The sequence below is a fragment of the Toxorhynchites rutilus genome, chromosome 1 (assembly GCF_029784135.1).
Source record: "Toxorhynchites rutilus septentrionalis strain SRP chromosome 1, ASM2978413v1, whole genome shotgun sequence".
NCBI classification, from domain to species: Eukaryota; Metazoa; Arthropoda; class Insecta; order Diptera; family Culicidae; genus Toxorhynchites; species Toxorhynchites rutilus.
The window spans coordinates 84,687,798-84,704,363 of NC_073744.1; the positions used below are offsets into that span (position 1 = coordinate 84,687,798).

Here is a 16,566-nt window from a genome sequence, read left to right on the forward strand (position 1 = left end):
GCCATTATATGCCGTGGAGCAATTTATCTCTCTTAAGCTGATTTCATTCAATTTTGCATTCATCCACCAAAGCGCGTGATGACGAGCGGGACGACGGCTACACCAGCGATGACGACGAGGACTGCTTTTTTGCTGCCAACCTTCGCGGTGAAAGCGTCTTCCTTGTCTTTTACACGCGTATTGCGATGAGCCGTTTTGCTAAACTTGTTATAAATGGAAATCTTAATGCCGCTCAGCTGCTGCCAATAGGAGCCGCTAGAAGTTGGCACGTTGACTGCCTAAAAACCATACCATTCACTCGCTAATAGTCTGCAGACCAGCGAGTGGAAGGAGATGAATCAGAACAGCCCTTCCAGTACTGATGGGAAACACGAAATGGGTTAGGAAAACTAAATGAATTATCTGGTCCACTGTTCCACATTTTCCCGCAACATCCATTTAATCTACGTCAGGACGCGTCAAACCCGGAGAAGTGCGAAAGAATAGAAAAGCCAGCGATCTTGATGGACCAAGCGAGATCTGCAGCATACTTACATCATGGGACCATGTTATGCGGTGCTCTCTCGGATTTGCCTTAATGTGACACTCAAAGTAGACATCATCGCCCTCCTTTATGTCGTCCGGATTAAGCGTTGATCCTAGGGAAAGCGTTACTTGCGGCGGGTCTGTAAAGATAAAAGTTGCAGGGAGAAAAAAAACCCTCTGTTATTCGTAATACAGTAAATGCCATTTTATCAAGGTATTTCGCTGAACTATGATTTCGTTTCTTCTGACTGGGTTCAATTTGTGAACAATAGTTACATATTTTTTTCTAATTGAAATAATCCCCATCCATTCCTAAAAACTCCCCAAAAACTGTTTCTGATATCAGTTAGTCATTTCATATGAAATTCCACACCGAAGATGCCCATGTATTTACTCGATTCTTGTGAAAAAACGAATCCATAAGTTAAATTCATAGATTTAATACAATTTCTACGGATTTATACGGATTTTTTTTCATTGTACAGATGTTGTTTCTTTCCCTCCAGAATCTGAGAATGATTTGATTTTGAAGAAGGTAAATAAATACGGAACAATGTAAAATACACCCTTTTCAATTTGTCTTGTGCGGTTTCAATGGAGATTGCAATGTTCCTGAAGTCTATGAACCTTTTTGAACATATTCCTCTGCTACAGACGGTGATATCTTTTTGATATCAAATATACGAATTGGAGAGTCAATACACCAATTATATTGTTTTTGATATGACATACCTACCTGAATGAGCATTTGTAGTTTCCTATCTGGACGTAGGACTAACGGTGGCTCAGCAATCAATAAGTAACAAGCATTTAACTCTTGGACATTTCATCTTTTGTATGAAATGATTATTATACCGTTTCGTTGATCCAGAGCAGAATTATCAACGCTTAACATATTAAGGACCGCACGTTTTGGGGCAAACTTGAACGATTCATTTGTTCGGATGCCACGAATGAGAACGTTTCCTTCGATGTGGATGAGACGAAGGCGAGCTATCGGTAGGCCTTGTTGGATTCTTGGGAAACCAAGGATTTAACCTTCAAGTGTAGAAAACACGGGTTATTTCGTGATCCATCCGTAACAGACGGAACGCGAAACACGAGAAATCTCGTGAGCGGTCCGCAATGTGTTAATGAAGGAATGGATTCCTCCTTACAACTACTTAGCAAAAATACCCTCTTTTCCAACAACTGGAAACGACGATTGACATTCGTACATAAGTTTTTTTATTACGCTACCTATATCAATGTGATTTGTTTGATGTAGTGAAATACCACTACACCATATCAAACATTTCGTTAGAGACGAATGAACTGCAAAGTTTAAAGCCTTTCTAATGCGAACAGGGAAGGAAGGAACATTTCGTATTCTTCACTATTGAATCCATAGCCAACGCACAATGGTCCAGGAAACGCATTTAAGTGGAAATTTGCATCTAAAGCTCGACAATTATTCTCTAGATAAAAACAGCCTTCGAAAGTTGTGACATAAGATAAAGAGCACATTTTTATGTTTTCAAAAAATGGATGACCAAAATTTTCGATGAAATAGAAAATCTAACTTTCTTATCTTTATAGATAGAGGTAAACATAGTTGGACAATGTTGTAGCCCTAGTTATTTTAAGCCCGATATAGCCAGAGATGCCAACCTTCCTGATTTTTCAGGAGTTCCAAGACTTTTCGGCAAGTTTCCTGTTATCCTGACAAACACTCAATTTTGCCTGATTTTTCTGGAACGATCCTTTTCACTATATTTGAATGGAAATTATCTGTAATAAATATACAAAGTTTTTCTGGTAGGGAATGACAACTGTCATTATAGCCTTCATAAGAAAAACTCTCCTGCCCGCACTTGAAAAATATTTAATCTTTCTTTCGCTATATTATTCCCAAGCAATTCGCGTTTTCGAAGATATATGTCGACATTTATTAAAGCATGAATTTGGCGTGAAAGAAAAATAGTCTATCAGATAAGCACATCCGAAGGCATTTTCAAAACGTTATATTTTGAATGAAAATAATTGCTTTTTGTTTTTTTAATGCTTGAAATACTTAGTCTTAACTCATACTTAACCATTTGTCTACACAAAGTCTATTTTCATAAAAACTCATCATTATTTATCATTATTAAATTGTTATTCGATACAGTTGTTGTTTAATATTTGTCCCCATTTGCGAGAAAAAACGTATTCTCTATTAAGTAGAATACACGATACGGAAAAGCTAATTTTCATTCAATATTTTTATTCCACATGCGAATCCAATAAGATTTTCGCCTCACAATATTAGCAATCAATTTATAAATTCCTCGAATTTATTAGGTTTACCGGTAAGTTCCTTTGGTTTTACAACAGATGGCATAAATTGATTATTATTCCATTGAATCAAATTTCCTGACATTCATTGGGAAGCTACTATCATTGCGCGTCATTTTCAGTATATGTCAAAAAGTTGAAGCGTAAACAACATAGTATTTTTGCCACTTCGAATATGTCGAATTTCGTACCAACTAGAGTGTTTTTGCAGGGAGTTTTACTTAATAACTTCAATGTGATGAACAAAGCTGCGGAAAGTCATCGAATTTGTTTGACGTGGTTTCCACGGTTTAAAAGTGGTAATTTTGACTTGGAAGACGAAGAACGTTCCGGACCGCCAAAAAAGTTGAAGAATTGGAGGCTTTACTCGATCAAGATCTGTCACAAACGCAACAAGAACTTTCAGATACACTTGGAGTAACTCAGCAAACCATATCCAATCGTTTAAAAGTAATGGGAATGATCTGAAAGATAGGACATTGGGTGCCGTATGAAATGAAGCCACGAGAACAACGTGAGAACAACTGCTCCAACGGTATAAATGAAAGGGTTTTTTGCATCGAATCGTTACTGGCGATGAAACGTGGGTCCATTACGACAATCCTAAACGTCAGGCAACGTATGGATACCCTGGCCATGCATCAAATCGACGGCCGCTAGGAATATTCACGGCATGAAGGTTATGCTGTCTATTTGGTGGGACCTACTGGGTGTGGTGAACTATGAGCTGCTAAAACAATTGGAACCATTACGGGGAACCTCTACCGACGACAATTGATGCGTTTGAGCCGTGCACTGATGGAAAAATGGCCACAATACGAGCAAAGACACGATAAAGTTATTTTTCAGCACAACAATGCTCGGCCGGATGCCGCGAAATCAGTCAAAACATACTTGGAAACGCTGAAATGGGAGGTCCTATGCCACCCGCCGTATTCTCCAGAAATTGCTCCGTCCGATTACTACATTTTTGATCGATGCAACATGGCCTAGTTGCCCAGCATTTCTCCAATTTTTATGCAGTCAAAAATTGGATCGATTCGTGGTTCGCCGACAAAACGGCTGATTATTTCCGCAAAGGGATCCGTGAATTGCCAGAAAAATGGGAAAAAGTTGTGACTAGCGATGGGCACTACTTTGAATATTAAATTTGTAACCATTTTTATAATGAAGCATTAATGTTCCTTTTCATTTGTTTGTCGTTCTTTCTAGGGCAAACATCAAAAATGTTTATTAACGACATTTGAATGAGCGTATTTGACTGTGCTTAGTGTATATGTTTCAAAATTATGTTATTTTTTGTATTTGAATAAACTAAATTTGAAATTGTGAGTTTTTGGATAAAAAAGTAACAGGAGGGTTGTGTCCGAGACACGACCGCATAGTTGACGTAGGATTCCGTTAGGCTATATGTTGATTTTGGATATGTTTAAAGAATAACATCGTTAAACTCTTTGATAATGATTTGATAATAAAAAGGGCTGTTTTGTTCGGTTGTTGGGTATTGTTTGTTCATTCCAGCATTATTTACCGAGTGATGATGACAGAAGGATTGTGAACAATCGTTGAATGGTGCGCATCAGATAAAAGGTACCGAAGTGGAACGAGATATGATGAAAACCCTCTGTGATCCTTGGCGAGATGCCTCCTGTGTTATGTATGGATGAAATAAAGAAAAAAACTCTCCAATAGATAATTACCAATACCGAACACAATTATCATTTTTTGAAATGGAAAAGGTAATTTTCATTTATAATTTCTACTTTCTGAGTATTGATTCAACCCAATGGGAATTTTAATTGGACTAACAACAACTAATAAAGGGTGTGTCACATCAAATTGCATCACGGAAAAAACGCTGTAGAAATTCGCCCAGTAGACCGATCCTTTTGAAATTCTTAGACAGTCAAATAAAAACTATTAAACATTTTTTGGCATTTTCTTTTTATTCATACTTCGAGCCCAAGCCCGTATGCTCGCACCTTCCTCTTTACCCCGTCCATAAGGTTCTGTACAACGTCAGGTTGTAGTTTTTTTTTCAACAGAAATCCATTTTCTCTTGAAGTCCGCTTCCGATTTGACAACTTTTGGGTTCTTCCGGAGGGCCTGCTTCATAATCGCCCAATATTTCTCTATTGGGCAAAGCTCCGGCGCGTTGGGCGGGTTCATTTCCTTTGGCACGAAGGTGACCCCGATGGCTTCGTACCACTCCAACACGTCCTTTGAATAGTGGCACGAAGCGAGATCCGGCCAGAAGATGGTCGGGCCCTCGTGCTGCTTCAATAGTGGTAGTAAGCGCTTCTGTAGGTACTCCTTAAGGTAAACCTGCCTGTTTACCGTACCGGTCATCACGAAGGGGGCGCTCCGCTTTCCGCAAGAGCAGATCGCTTGCCACACCATGTACTTTTTGGCCAACTTGGATAGTTTCTGCTTGCGAATTTCCTCCGGAACGCTGAATTTGTCTTCTGCGGAGAAGAACAACAGGCCCGGCAGCTGACGAAAGTCCGCTTTGACGTAGGTTTCGCCGTCCATTACCAGGCAATGCGGCTTCGTCAGCATTTCGGTGTACAGCTTCCGGGCTCGCGTCTTCCCCACCATGTTTTGCCTTTCGTCGCGGTTAAGAGCCTTCTGAACCTTGTATGTACGCAGGCCCTCCCGCTGCTTGGTCCGCTGGACGAATGAACTTGACAAATTCAGCTTATTGGCGACATCCCGGACCGAACTTCTCGGATCACGTCTAAACTGCTTAACTACGCGCTTGTGATTTTTTTCACTGACGGAGCATCCATTTTTGCCGTTCTTCACCTTCCGGTCGATGGTTAGGTTCTCGAAGTATCGTTTTAGTACTCTGCTGACCGTGGATTGGACGATTCCCAGCATCTTACCGATGTCCCGATGTGACAACTCCGGATTCTCGAAATGAGTGCACAGGATTAATTCACGACGCTCTTTTTCGTTCGACGACATTTTTCCAAATTTACGAAAAATTGACAGTGAAGCATGGCCAACGTGATCTATACACTCTTATCTGATTATAAGCGAAAGCTGAAGATATAATTCCTAAAAATTAAATTTCTACAGCGTTTTTTCCGTGATGCAATTTGATGTGACACACCCTTTACTATATGTAGAGCATATGGGAAATCACTTTACCAATTTTTCTCGCCGTATAAACTTTCATTGGGTGAAAATGGACACAACAAAACAGCTTAAACCAAACAACCCGTTTTCGAACGGGAACACCCATTGGTTTTTATTTATGAAAATTGAAATAACTCGTTTCATATATCAAGTCGTTTTTAACATAACTGCTACCATACACAATTTTACACTTACACTTGTGCTAAATTTTTCACAATACACGATCGCTCATTGATATGAAATTTCACGAAGCAGTCAACATTTAAGTTCCAAATTTAAATTTAACTTGCTATATAAAAATGCAATATAAAAATGCCCCCGACTTGCATATATTTGCAATGCCGATTTCCCCCGGGCAAAATGTTAACCTTCCAGACAGGTGTCCCCCCTCAAATGGATTTCCCAGCGGGCGCCAGCCAGATTTGTGTAATTTCAAAAACCTTTTTTCAGAAAAAAAAAATTGAAGCTATTGAAACAGGTTTTCGGGTCAAAAATTCATAATCATATAACTCTTCAACATTTTGTCTTTCAAATTAAATAAACAAATAATGATATAATGGATATTCAAAATACTATTTCTTTTATTTTTACGGAGTTCGAAAAAACGTCCCAAATTCGTGTCTCTACACTAGAATACCCACTTAATGCGTAGAGTGATTCAAGTTACCATTATAAGCACAACAAAATCGTGATATTTGTCATTTCAATTTCAACCATTCAAAAGATAATTATTGCTCAGTTTAACTTTGAATAGATTTTAATACTGAACTATTGATTTTTCCATCCAGGTCAATTTACATAGCAAAAATCTCTATCAATTTTACATGATGAAGCGTTTTGGCTGAAATAAGAATCTTAGAAATTGCGAATTTATAGTCACGAATTTATTTTACCTGTGAATTGTTAAACCGTTAGTGGCTCAAGCTTTGTTAAAGAATATCAATTTAAAAAATTGAATCCAACAGTCATGATAATCGCAAATACAGCTAATCATACATTTGTATTAATCACCTTCTTCGACGTTTCAATTCGTTTATCGTCACAAGTTAGTGTCAAATGTAAAATGTAACAGGCACTCGGGGTAGGACAATACTTACACATAACGTTCATAATGACCGAATCTTCCAGCACTGAGTTTTGCAGTCTTGGATTGGAACCCTCGCACTTAAGAATGGTTCCATCGTCGTCCGGGTGGGGACGAAAGGATAGCACCGAGGTAACGACCGAACTGTTGTTAACCGTTCTAATCTGTAAATTGCAAAAGATTTCAGCGAGCTATAGCAATCAGAGTTATATAGTGGGAAGGAGTTCAGTTTTGTGGTCGGTTCGTTTAGGATTGTTCATGCCAGAGGAAATGGTACGGCGGAAATTGTACAACACGGGATGATGGGAACGGTCTCGGGGAGGGCTGATAAACATGCGATAACCTACTTTTCCTTTCATGAAAGGACGGTTGTTTTGCATCCATCTAATATCGGTATCTGGTACTGATCCTTCCACATCACAGGCCAAAGTGTACTCTTGTTCTGATATTAATTGTTTCGGTTTGGACGACATAGTGGTTGTTACTGGTTTCACTGTGGATTGGGAGAAGAGAAGAAAATAGAATTACACTATGTGTGATGAAGGACGAGAATTGAAAATCGAATACCATGAAGGGATTTGTTTGTACCCTGTGTTATTGATTTTATGCTGTTTGTGGTGTGCTATGTACAACTAATTTCCCTGGAGTAAGGAATGACTGCAGTCCAATTACACCAATCGTCTCAGACTTTGTATTTTACCGTTCCGATGAATTGTGTTGAAAAGAGGCAGAACTGTCTTGTGTGAAGTTCTGCTCCAAACTTCAATGCTTGGGTCTCAGTTGCATCCGGGAAACAGATCGTGTGGCACTTGTTGTGTAGATGTTTCGTTTATTCAGCATTGGCGAAATTTAAAGATCACCATATCAATGTTGTTTGATGAATTCAATGTATTTCATGAGTGAGTTAAACTTCATGAATTCAAAAAAAAAATTAAATATATCAAAATTACAAAATAGATTCCCTATACAGAGATTTGAGTGTGTTTTCAAAAGTTCAGGGCAAACCTTCAGAAGGAATCACTTGATGAATAATGATTAATTGTAACATAACAATAACGAAAGGTTTTTCCATCCTAGAAAATAGAACTCCATTCTTGTTTCTCATGTAGATTTCACAAAAAGCAAACAGATGATAAGTGTGCGTTATGCTCAGTCAAATGCGGTGACACATTTCTCATCAGAGCATCGTATTCAAGCGTCCAAAGAAAACGAAAATGTTCAATTGTTTATTTCTCACTTCGAAATGTCATTCAAGCGCATCATAATGTACTTATCTGGACGATAAATCGCTGGATTGCATGCTGCTGCATGTCAGACTACGTTGGTGCGGATCAGTGTGTGTTCAGGATACTTACGTAGCATTTCTACCCGCACGCTCCTTTCCGCTGGTGGCACAAGGATAGTGTTGGACGCTTGACATTTGTACGTGTTGTTCAGTGCTGAACGCGCTATTTTATGTATCTCCAGGCGATTCACAGTCACATGGCGTCCCATCGACACACCGCCACCTGTTTGCATCACCTCATCGCCATTGAGCCATGTTACGGTCGGTTCCGGGCGACCTGCAAAGAGTCAACAAGATTCGCCAAGCGAGAGAGAGAAAAAAAGAATAAAAAATGTGGCACCTGGTTAACAACTGGTTCAAAAAAAAAACGTATCTGCTCTACCGGTAGCAAACGGAATCAACATGCCAACGATAATGGTGGATGGGTATGTGTGCGTTTGTGGAACGAAATGGACTTGTGAAGGGAAAAAAACTGCAAGGAATGAATTAGGGCAGAGGGCGAAATATACAGCTTCCGCCAAATGCTTTGTATGGTGCATGTTTCTGCACTGATAGCCGTTCGGTCAAACCAGAATGCCGCAACGGTGTATCCAAACCTCAGGTATTTATGATTTAAAAACTTCCGGCAAAAACACTTCCATTCCCGATCGTTTAATGGAACAATCTAAATGTGCTTTCCGGAGTTGGTATTATGTGGTCAGTGGTAGATCGTTGGAGACTCATATTTGGTCCGGATACATTCGGCACGAGATTTACCGTTTGATTTATACTGTCGATCGGTTTAAAGCATTCCATCCGAACATTAATCAAAAGTTTTCGAATACAAACCGGAAGTTCGATTCCATCGCAAATGTGCCTAAGGAAAGCGTAGGAAATCTCACAAATTAAATTTGCAAGCATTTTGTAAGTACTATCTAACATCTTCTGAACAAATCGCGACTTTTCATTTTTAGTAATTTGAAATAACAATTCCTAATGACCAATGAAGTACACTCCATTAGAGTTGAAAGTCTAGAATCGTACACGTTCTTACACGTCTCTTTGAGTGAGCTTGACGATAGTTCAACCTCGATGGTCCTGCTGGATTCAACGAATACTGAAAGCAGAATTCCCCTTGTATTTCAACAGTTGACAGGAATGTGGAGGTATTGCGTTATTTATTCCAATTGAAAAATACCCAACAAACAACGCCACTGTTAATTACATGACATAAGCGCATATAATGATCAATGATACATTATTGATATAATCATCACAAAGAAAAACATCTAAAAAAACATATGGTGTACAAATAATATTTAGTAGTGATGGAAACATTTGAAACAATAAAACATCCCGACGAGGAGTACAATCGAAATGAAAGTATTACAATCTGTAGTGATTCTGGAATTCGTATGAACACACAACAGTTCTCGTCATTCATTAAACCGAATTTTTTATGGTAACAATTTATTTATTCGACAAATCAACGGGTATACAGAACCCAAATGACGCTTACGTACTAAATTATAATTAAAAACTTAATAACTAGATGGAGTATTTGTGATCGAAGAGATGTATCTCTTTATAAGTGATGTGCGTGATATCCCGAGGTCAAAATATATACTGTGTCTATTGAACTCTCGACACATACTCGACATTGGCTCGTAGTATCCGTAATTCGTGCGTGAAAACGGTATCTGGAGGAAGTTATGAGATCTCAGATTCCTTTGCTGGATTTAATATAGTTTTAATTAATTAATGATATATTGTATCACCTTTTGTTTGTCATTACAGCAAACCAAAATGATACCAATGCGATGCGCAATTCCGCATCCTTTATTTTGTCCGAATGCAGAATTGAATTTTCGCACGAAATTTCACAATTTACCCGTCAGCTCGAATCGCAATCTGTCAGTGAGTTCTGTAAAACCTGAGTTAATACCGGCGTGCCAGACAGCATCGAAAACTATGACTTTTCTCCCCCCCCAAAACGCACCTTGTCTACCAGAATCTCAGAATTCCTCCACGATGAAAGAAAGAACGTCTCACGACACAAACAGTACCAACGAACGGTAGGACACTTTTCCGGCGCCATATTCTAATAGCGGGAATTTAAATTCCACATTTAGCTGCGAGCATACATCTGAGGAGAACATTTCAGCCGTATTCGTTCCGCTTGTGGGGGGGAGGGGGTGTAGTGCCGATCTCCAGCAACGCGCACAGTGGGGAATATCATGCCACAATCATTACCTCGAAGTTGAGTTCTTTCGTATGAAACCGAGCAAAAAGGGTTGTGTGAATTCCACCTGTTCGAAATCATCCCATCACAGGTGAAATGTAGCGAAAATGAATTGTAAACAATTTTCATTTTAAGTGTGGGAGCAATTTCATGGAAATGGGGTTCGGTTTAATGTTTTAGTGTGGCTTGAAATCAATGCCATCCAGCTGTTCCATTTAAGTTGATTGAAAATGTTGCTAGACTAATTGCAGACAGCTAAAATAAGCTGCTTTGTGAAATATAACAATGGATTTCAGAACATTCACTGCGACCATACACACATTGATGATGATATGCATGGTTCAAAGTCCGATATTGGGTGCGGGTGCTTCGTGTAAACCAATTCGAAAAACCTGACAGCTGAGGGTTGCAAACATTCACACACTTGACAACGCGTTATGAACCTGTTTACAATAGATGATGAAAACAATTATCTTTGTTTATTAAAATATCAAGTAACAAAGATGTGGAAAATTGATGATGTTTTATTGAACAAATCCACTGCACAAGAGTGGCAGTTTAATCTAGAAATCTATATACAGGCAAACCTGTTTTTGTGCGGTCCCTTTTCGCGTCATTCCTCATTTGTGCGACTGTTCTTGTGCGATTTTATTATGACATCGAGTCTTGAATCACACAAACCAATCGCACAAATCATAAAATCGCACCTAAACAGTCACATAAATGAGAAATCGCACAAAAACAGGTTTGCCTGTATATAATGTTGTCTTTCTGTCATTCTGTCTGTCTGATTCTTATGAACTCGAAAACTACTGAACCGATCGACATGAAAATTGGTATGTAGGGGTTTTTGGGATCAAGGAAGGTTCTTATGATAGTTTGAGACTCCTATCATAAGAACCTTCCTTGATCCCAAGGTTCTTATGATAGTTGGGGGGGGAGGGGCACAAATTTCTGCATTATTGGAGAATTAATCGAGCAAACGACACCAAATTTGGCATTAGTTTTAGGGTGCAATAAAATTAACATTTCTATTTCTATGGTGGCTCCTTCCCCTCTCTAAGGGGGGGCTGCCATACAAATGAAACACAAATTTCTGCATAACTCGAAAACTATCAAGCAAATGGAGCAAAATTTGGCATGTGAAGGTTTCAGGGGACAAGAAACGATTTCATGGTGGTCCGACACTAAGGGGGGGCTGCCATATAAATGAAACACAAATTTCTGCATTACTCGAGAATTAATCAAGGAAACGAAACCAAATTTGGCATGTGAAGGTTTCAGGGGACAAGAAACGATTTCATGGTGGTTAGACACTCCTCCCCCTCTCTAAGGGGAGACTGCCACACAAATGAAACACAAATTTCTGCATGACTCGAGAGCTAATCAAGCAAATCGAGCCAAAGTTGTTATTGGCTTTGCCACCAGTCAGTAAAAAGACAACGCGGTATAATTTCATCCAGCATACTAATCATACTGCTCCCTGGCCCGACTGGCTCAGTACTTTTTATTTCATCTTATGTTTACAATTACAATTTCTTATTTACTAACTAAATTTTGGGTCGCGCTAGAATCGTACGCACGCGTTTCCGTGGTACAGACTCTGCGCGAACCTCTGTTGTAAAATCAAACCGCTATGTTGAACTTGCCCCTCGGAAATTTGCCGAATAAACAAAAACTAAAGTGGGGCTGGTTCGACATAAGCGGAACTAATAAGGGCGCTTCACTATCGTGAATCAACACTTCTCCCCTCTCTCTAAGGGGGAGGGAGGGCTACCATACAGATGAAGCATAAATTTCTGTATAACTCAAGAACTATCAAGCAAATGGAACCAATTTCGGTATATGCAAGATGCCCGTATCAGATGCGTATCACAAAGTTAGATTTTGTTTAGTCCATTTCTCTTTTGGGGTGGTCCGAAAAAATAACTTTTTCCCCATTTTTCCAAAAAAAGTTTTTTTAATTCATTACTTTTGAACTACTAGACCGATTCAGATAATCAACGTATCAAATTAAAGCCAATTAGCCATGCTATACAGCGCGGACTCGATTATATACAGTCACCGATTTATTTTCACTGTATATAATCGAATCCTGTATATAATCGAGTAAAAAAAAAGTTTTTTTATTCATTTTTTATGAATATATTTTTCGTTTATTGAAAATAAAAGAAAAAAATGATTTTTGATTAATCCCCCTAAAGTCAGAAAACACCTTTCTCACATGATTTTTTTTTGTTCCAGAATCTCTCAGGAGATGATAGATGATCATATTTGATGGAAAAAATCCTTCTACGTGAATGTTCGAATTTCAACAATGACTGAGTTATAAAACTTTTTGTTTTGTTTCGGACTCTGTTGCCTTAAACTGGCTCTACACTAAAATGTACACTACGGAAGCCATTTCTGTTGCCTTCATTTGAAAGATGAGAAAATTTTGTACAGGATTTAGTAGTGGTAAAATATATGAATTAGTGGAATTAAATAACATTTTGGAAGTGAAATTGAAAAGTTAATAATTTTCAATGGTTAAAAATTGATTGTATCCCGAAAATTCATATTGAACTTGATTGTTTCTATCAAATAAACTAAAGCTCTCAAATCACTCTACAATTTGTTCTTAGACACCATACTTTTATCTTTCTTAATTTCGCTACAATATCGATGTAAATTATTACTAGTGAAAAAATCAAGCAAAATCTTCAAAAATCGCGATTTTTACCCCTTGTTCTTACAATAGCCACTTAAATTTCACTATAACGCTGAAATTTAACAAATAATTATAATTACTTTTTTTATGAAATATGTCATATTTGAAAGATAAAAAAAATATTTTTTTCAAACTGTATATAATCGAGTCCAAAATTGTATATAATCGAATCACATATAATCGAGTCTATATATAATCGAGTCCGACCTGTAATAGGCATTCCTTATGCAGATTTTCTGCATGTAGTGAAAGAATGTTGAATACTCTTTGATAATATTTCCATTCAATAACACTACGTATTTTTAAAGTGCTCCCGTGACCGAGTGGTTAGCGTCACACCTAACATGCCGGGGATTCAGGTTCGATTCCCGTCGGAGGAAGTTTTCGCCAAAAAATTTTCCTCCGATTTGCACTATGGTCACGCGTATTCTAGAGCTTGCCACTCAGAATGCATTCAGGGCGTGTTATTTGACATAGAAATCTCAACTAAGTACTACTAAAAAGTACTAATAAAAAAGTAATGTCACTTTGAGATGGCGAAGTTCCTCTAGGGACGTTAAATATAGTATTCCAAAAATAATAATAAGTATTCAGCGGAAATCTAAAGATAATCAATAGAAAAATGAGGAAGTAAGAATAAGGATCAAAGAACATGTGATCATTTTAATTTTTTTTTTTTTGTAATTTAAGCTGTCTTAAGGGAGGCTAGTCTTAAAGGTAATTCTACTCTACGCAGAATTATCACGCTTCTTCTGCTTAAACTAGTAGTTGATGTCAACGTTGTACACAATTCGCGATAACGATAATTCCCTGTCGATATCTACGAAAGTTTTGGAGTTCGCGTGGAGTAAACATATTCTTCATCACATCAGTGCTCCAGAACAGGGTTACATATCTACAGAATAATCTTTATTCCTACTTTTTGAATCCAAGAATAACGCACTACCCTTTGAAACCAAGAATAAACCAAGGAATGGAACGAAGTTTAAATCTTTTGAATGACTTGACGAGCAAACCTATTTTACTGTTTTTGAACTACAGTTTGCTATTTATTGTTGAATGGCGCGAAACAAACTGAAACCCTCGAATTCACTCAGATTAATGCGAAAACTGCTTGTGGGCAAAGTAGGCAGTAACATTTTTTTCAAAGAGGTAAGGAACGCTCTACCAGCCTTATCTGGGAAGGGTTAGCCCAGCCGTCGAGTGGGGTTCTCACCCACAAAAACCAAGCCCTCTACTCGTTACCTCCTTCCCTTCCGGAACCACATCTAGGCGACTACTTCAGGGGACGGCTGTGCTCATTCACAAATCTTCTATGCTGACTAGTGTTGTTCTTACCCTTTTTCTCTATGTTCTTATCCGCAATTCGTTGTTCTCCACTGCGCTTATGTCCATTGCACAGGCATCCATTTACCCGTCGAGACGTGTACCGATTAGGAATTGCCCTCCAACGTGATGCGCACTCCGTCACGGCCACCCTCGCGAGATTTTTCACCTGTCTAGACGTGAACCGATTAGGAAGCGCCCTGTGCAACAGCCCTCGCAGTTGTTCATATTCTATAGTCGGGCATTATCAGAACGCTGGTCGGTCCTCTCACGCTGTAGCTCGGACATGATGTGTACGATTGAACTGTTCACTGAGTTCCAGGTGCCCTCGTCACGACACATTTCCTCCACGATGTTCCCAACATGAAGGACAGACATGTAATATGATTACTTGAGATGCCAGACATCTCGCTAATAGTCAGGGCCCCTAAGGCAATAAAATTCCCACGAGGGTGCCGGTGCAATGCGATCATAAAGAGTCATACGATACCGAAGCCTCTTACTGGGGCAAGGGTCTATTTATTATTTATGTTTGCATTACCCGAAGCGCACTGCGTGGAGTCGTTTGTTTTTCTTTCCGCTTTGCCGTTTGTTTGGCTAGCGGTAACAAATGTTAAACACATGTTGCGTTTCGACGACATGTTTTTTTTTCACTTCCTTTTTCCTATTTACTTTTTGCAGCTCACTGAAGCTACCTTTCTCTGTCCACGAGATTGCGTCTGACCACGCCTAGATTAAGTATAACCAGAATTCTTGTACATAGAAAATAGTGGATACAATAAAGATAAGCGCGGCACGTTGGCCGGCAGAATTATTATAACCACCAAAAAGCTCGTTCATCATCATTACGAAAGAAATGCCAAAGAACTGTTTCTTTGGCATTTCTCGCGTCTTGTAATGCGTCTTGTGATGAATCTGGGACATACGAATACAACGTGTTCCGATATTTCCTCCACATCTCCATACTCCGGACGATCTTGCGATCTTGCGTGTCCAAATCCAAAGCGGTAGCAGCCGTGACCAGACAAAATCTGCGTTAGGTAGCAAATCACCTCTCGATGTTTCCTGATCACCCAGCCCATTAATGTCCGTATGAAACTGTGTGTCCATCTGCCGTTTTGAGCCGCACTCCACTCTTGCTGCCACCTAGCCATCGAATCCGCCCTCATTAGCTTCCGGGTTCCTCTGGTTCTCCTCCTCCTATAGCACTCGCTGTCCTCCGCCAAGATGATGTCGATGGGGACCAACCTGGTTATGACGCAGACCACTGCAACCACATCGTATACGCGCTCGCGGCTCGCATCGCCATGAGCCGGTACGTACTATACAGCCTCCTCGAGTTCCGCTGAGTTTCTAACGCCGCGATCCAGGCTGGACCCATGTATCGTAATGTCGATGAGAAGACACTAGCCAAAAGGTACCTATTGCTGCTACTTGGGTCATAATTGTTGGGCATGATCGTCTTCATTGTTTTTTACAAGCGTAGCCACGTGACTGTTGAAGCTCAGTCGATCATCGATCTGCACCCCCAAATATTTAAATCTCGCTTCGAAGTTATTGAGTGTTCTCCAATGGTGGTTTCTGACCGTTGCACGGCCCTGCGGTTACTGACAATCAGCATTTCCATCTTGTGGTGGGCTATCTGTAGCTTCACACTTTGCGTCCACCATCCGATCATGTCTATCGACTCGGTCGCAAACATTTCGACCCGTTCCAAGGATTCTCCTGTCACGAGGATAACGATGTCATTCGCGAAGCCAATGATCTCCACACCTCTGGGCGGATTCAGTTCTAGTACGACATCGTACATACTGTTCCAGAGCGATGGGCCCAGGATAGAGCCCTGTAGGACTACCGCCGTATTTTTGATCTGCGCCTGGCCCGTGTTTGTCTCGTACATCAGCACACGGTTCTCGAAGTAACTTCTCAGTATTCTACACAGGTAGTCTGGAACTGTC

The 16,566-nt window shown here is 39.6% G+C and overlaps 1 protein-coding gene across 6 annotated transcripts in view; it reads right to left on the reverse strand.

Moving 5' to 3' along the window:
- The window catches only part of LOC129769468 (uncharacterized), a 565,408-nt gene that overhangs the window by 110,976 nt on the left and 437,866 nt on the right, over window positions 1–16,566 (reverse strand). For all 6 annotated transcript variants that reach the window (XM_055771806.1, XM_055771799.1, XM_055771792.1 and 3 more), the window contains 4 exons: window positions 8,422–8,628; window positions 7,414–7,559; window positions 7,080–7,230; window positions 535–665 (listed from right to left, as the gene is read on the reverse strand). In XM_055771806.1, the coding sequence (XP_055627781.1) occupies window positions 535–665; window positions 7,080–7,230; window positions 7,414–7,559; window positions 8,422–8,628 (635 nt within the window). The remainder of the gene's footprint in view (window positions 1–534; window positions 666–7,079; window positions 7,231–7,413; window positions 7,560–8,421; window positions 8,629–16,566) is intronic.